Source organism: Buceros rhinoceros, unplaced genomic scaffold (assembly GCF_000710305.1).
Source record: "Buceros rhinoceros silvestris isolate BGI_N320 unplaced genomic scaffold, ASM71030v1 scaffold21602, whole genome shotgun sequence".
Classification (NCBI taxonomy): domain Eukaryota; kingdom Metazoa; phylum Chordata; class Aves; order Bucerotiformes; family Bucerotidae; genus Buceros; species Buceros rhinoceros.
The window spans coordinates 25608-29479 of NW_010400959.1; the positions used below are offsets into that span (position 1 = coordinate 25608).

A 3872-nucleotide genomic window follows, 5' to 3' on the forward strand; every position below is an offset into this window, starting at 1 on the left:
TGCTCTCAGGTCACATGTGCAGAGCAAGCTGAGATGTGTGTGTGCCCAACATGAAAGAAAACAAGAGAGAGTTCAGTAAACCAATCTTACAATAGCTGCAGAAAGTCCAACATACCCCATAGAACAGATGCATCTTCTGTTGGGAAAATAAGTATTTTTAAAGCCCCCAACAGTTCTGAGATGGACTTATGTTTCATGCTTCCAAAGTGTGATGGAAATGGTGAGTGAAAGTGCTGTCTCTTCACATTAGAGATACAAGGCAGGAGTTAAAAGGTGGGAATCAAACGTTTGACATGGGGTGAGGAGAGAGATGGCACTGCAAAAATGAAAAAAGCAGTGGAAAAGATGACTGAGGGTGCCAAGCTTGGAGCAATATAAACCCCCTATGTCCGCGATCATTGCCTTTGTTCAGACTGCGAGCCACCTCACCACTGATGGCATTACTGGAGCCAGAGGATGAAAGCATCTCTAGAGGAATCAGGAATCCTACCTTAACTACTTTCTTTTTCCTACACACAGGAAAGAAACCTGCAAGGGAACCTGAATTAGCCCAGGGAGTGAGAGGTTCACTGTCTTGTGGGTGGTGAAGCTGGATCATCCTGAAACACTTTTGAACCAAGTGCGTGTGTGCCCCCTCTAGCGTTTTTCTCAACACACGTGACTCAAATAATTTGCTTTGGATCATGACAAGCAGCCAAAAAGCCAATGTTCTAAGAACAAATGGGGAAGAAAAATAGCAACTCAGCAGCCCCTCACCTTCACCCGTGTGTCCTTGTGTTTCAGCATCTCCTGGTTGTTCATCATGATGCGATTAGCTATGACCTTGTTGATGGGGACAAGCAGCAGTGCCAGGGCCAAGCCTCCCAGAAAGGCCACCCCCACTTGCTGGTAGAGAAGGTATAGGGTAATGACAAATTGGAAAGGCAGGCTCCACACTTCGTGGAAACTGAGACAGAAGTTGACCAATCTACTGGTGTCTGTGCTCATGAAGTTGACAATTTCCCCCACAGTGAAGCGGCTAAGGCTGGTGCTACCAACATGCAGAGCCTTGCGGTAGATGGCAGAGATGACAGCAGCCCGCACCATCAGCGTCACCTTGTTCACCTCATAGCTGAACTGGTTCCGCAACAGAGCACTCAGGAAGGAGGCAGCAAAAAGCCCGAGGGCATAGAACATCCCATGGCTCAGGGGTTCCTGCCGTGACTCCATGAAGTTCACCAGCAGGTTCAGAAGCAGAGGACCTGAGAAACCCAGCAGGTTGCCAGCCAGCTTGAGAAGTCCAAGGGAGTAGAATCGAAGCCCAAAGGCTGCATGAAGGACTGAGAAGAGTCGCACAGCCTCCTGGGCAGGGTGTGAGCTGTCTGGGGCACTGCTACTCCCACTGCCTTCAGCAATGATTGGGCTAGTAAGAGACACCGTCTCCTCCTCTACTTGATGCAGAGCTGTTTTCTTCTGCCAGCAAGAGTAGAAGCGATCACAGACCCTGGCAGCCTGGAGCTGGTGAGGAAGCACATAGACATCCTGTGGCTGGTTCAGCTTCCACTGATAGCCACGTTTCATAAGAGGGTTCATCCAAACATAAAAGAAGCGCGAGAGCCAGCTCTCACCATCTTCTGCCACTCTTTGCTGATCAGGCACTGGGATCCCTGGTTGTGAGATAAACTGGTCTTCTTGCCAGGATTGATTGATGGAGAGGAAGTCTTGCCTGCCAGCGGTGGGGACGAGGAAGCCAATCACATACATAAGCAGAGAGGCCAGCTGCAGACAGAGAATGACAAACCTGGAAGAGGCAGCAGAGTGGGCAGAAGACCAAGCTGTCCCGCTTTGGTAGTACCACACCAGCGTGATGATGAAAGAAGGCAGGGGTAAGAGAGCAAGGAGAGCCAAGGCTGCAGGGCCCCTGGTAGAGTTATGAGTGGACCTGAAGAGCATGAGAAGAGTGAGGCCATGTGTAAGCCATGTCAGGGCAGCAGTGCCATTTACCAGCACTTCCAAGTACACAGGGCCCAACTCCTGCTGAGAAATTATGGCTGGGATAGTATCAGCAAGGAAAAGGACAGCAAGTATGAAGGAGGCAGCGATTCTGCACGTCCAGCCTGGCCTGCAAGGCACCCTGGAGCCAGATCTAGGAGGAGAGAGCAGAGAAAAAATTCACAGTTGAAATTCCAACACCTCTCAGTGAGTATTCTCCTTTCACTTCTCAGTCAGTACTCTCCTTTCTTCCTCCCCTCTTCCCCCACCTGTCCACTCTTACTTAACCTCCTGGATTCACCTCCCTAGATTTTTAATTTCTTCAGACTGTAGGCATTGCTAAACTTATCAGGTTAATACAGCCCAGTATACGATCAATAACAGAGATTCAAATGCTACCGAAGAATAGCATTTCTCTACAGAAATTTGTTTGCAAACTGTGGTCAAATTTTGTGGTCAAATCAAACTCAAATCTTTGAGGATTAAACAAAAAATATCTATTTAACTTCTTGAACATAAATTTTGAAGGATTGAATTCTGTGTCACATCTCTGATCCTTGATTTCTCATCTTCGTGATATTTTGTCTAGAAACATTTTAATCTCGGTTGATTTCAGTGATAGTGTATACGTGAAGTCCGTAACATATTGCCCAAACAAATACTTAATTATCACTTGATATATTATCATTTGTGGCCTTTCGATATCAGTTAATACTGATAATCAGTTTACAAATTTCAGAAGAGGGTAAACAGAAAAACAACTTTTGGTTTCTCTGAACCCCTTATTACCTTATATACATATCTTCTATGCAACTTTGGATTTACGTCCTCTCCCAGAAGACTCCCAGTTTTCCTAATGTCCATTCTTTTTAATTACTTTCTGTGATTTTATGCTTGCTACCCTCTCTATTCTTTCCGGATTCCTTTCTGCAGTGGAAGGACCAGAGCTGTACACCAGCCTCTGAATTAGGATGGATGCTCACAAAGATAAAAGCATTATAATACCGTGTTCTTCTCTAATTACATATTCAGCACATTATAGGGAGATCTAATTTCCAGCCTTTCTGCCCCACCTCAAGTCCTGCATAATAATCAAGAGCTAGACAAGTTAGTTGTCATACCTTGGAGTGCCAAGGAAGCAGGCACTGACTGCCGCAAGGATCACATGAGGAATCACACTTAATGTCAGCTGATTAAAGCAATGGCCGATGCTGCCGCGAACCCACACAGGGAGTGGATCTTCTGGGCTGGTCCCACACAAACCAGCCAGGATGTTCTCCATCCTTTCTTGGGAATTGAATGCGAGAAACAGGAGCTCCTAAGGCAGAAAAGAAAAAAGAGCACGAGGTGCAAAACCGAAAAAACTCCAGCCCCAGTCTGAGGCAGACTGTGAAAAGAAATGAAGGTAGGGCTAGAAGCAACTTCCTGGGTCACCCAGTCCAGGCCGTGCCATTGGGCACTTGCTATCATTATCACCTGCGTTACAAAATGAGCAAGCTCCAGCTTAAAGTAAATCACGCTCTTTGCCCTCTTAAGACACCCTCCAACCCCAGTGCCCTGGGAATTTGAAGCTTTCTGCTGATCCTTTGAAATTAATAGCAGGAAGCATTTGCCTTTCTATTGATCACTCTGAAAAATGTTTTGAGCTGCTTAAACAATAATCTATCAATTATACGTCCATCTTCAGAAATTCCCACAATGGTACTCAAGCCATCATGTAACATTAACACTGTCCGTGTCGCCGGGCAGAGTGCAGGCGCCCACCCGGAAAAGCGGGCGGTACCTCCAAGCTACCCAGGGCAGCGGAACCAGCGGGACTCCAGCGCCCTGTGCCGCCCACCGGGCTGAAGCACACCTAGGAAGGCCTCGGCTTTACAGCCCTTTCTGTTCGCGCCAGCTGG

At 47.1% G+C, this 3872-nt stretch overlaps 1 protein-coding gene across 1 annotated transcript in view; it reads right to left on the reverse strand.

The window, feature by feature from the left end:
* The window catches only part of ABCC10 (ATP-binding cassette, sub-family C (CFTR/MRP), member 10), a 17820-nt gene extending 14567 nt beyond the window's left edge, over nucleotides 1–3253 (reverse strand). The window contains 3 exon segments of the mRNA XM_010132113.1: nucleotides 757–1361; nucleotides 1479–2125; nucleotides 3093–3253. Coding sequence (XP_010130415.1) covers nucleotides 757–1361; nucleotides 1479–2125; nucleotides 3093–3253 — 1413 coding nt within the window.
* Between the last annotated feature and the right edge of the window lie 619 nt (nucleotides 3254–3872).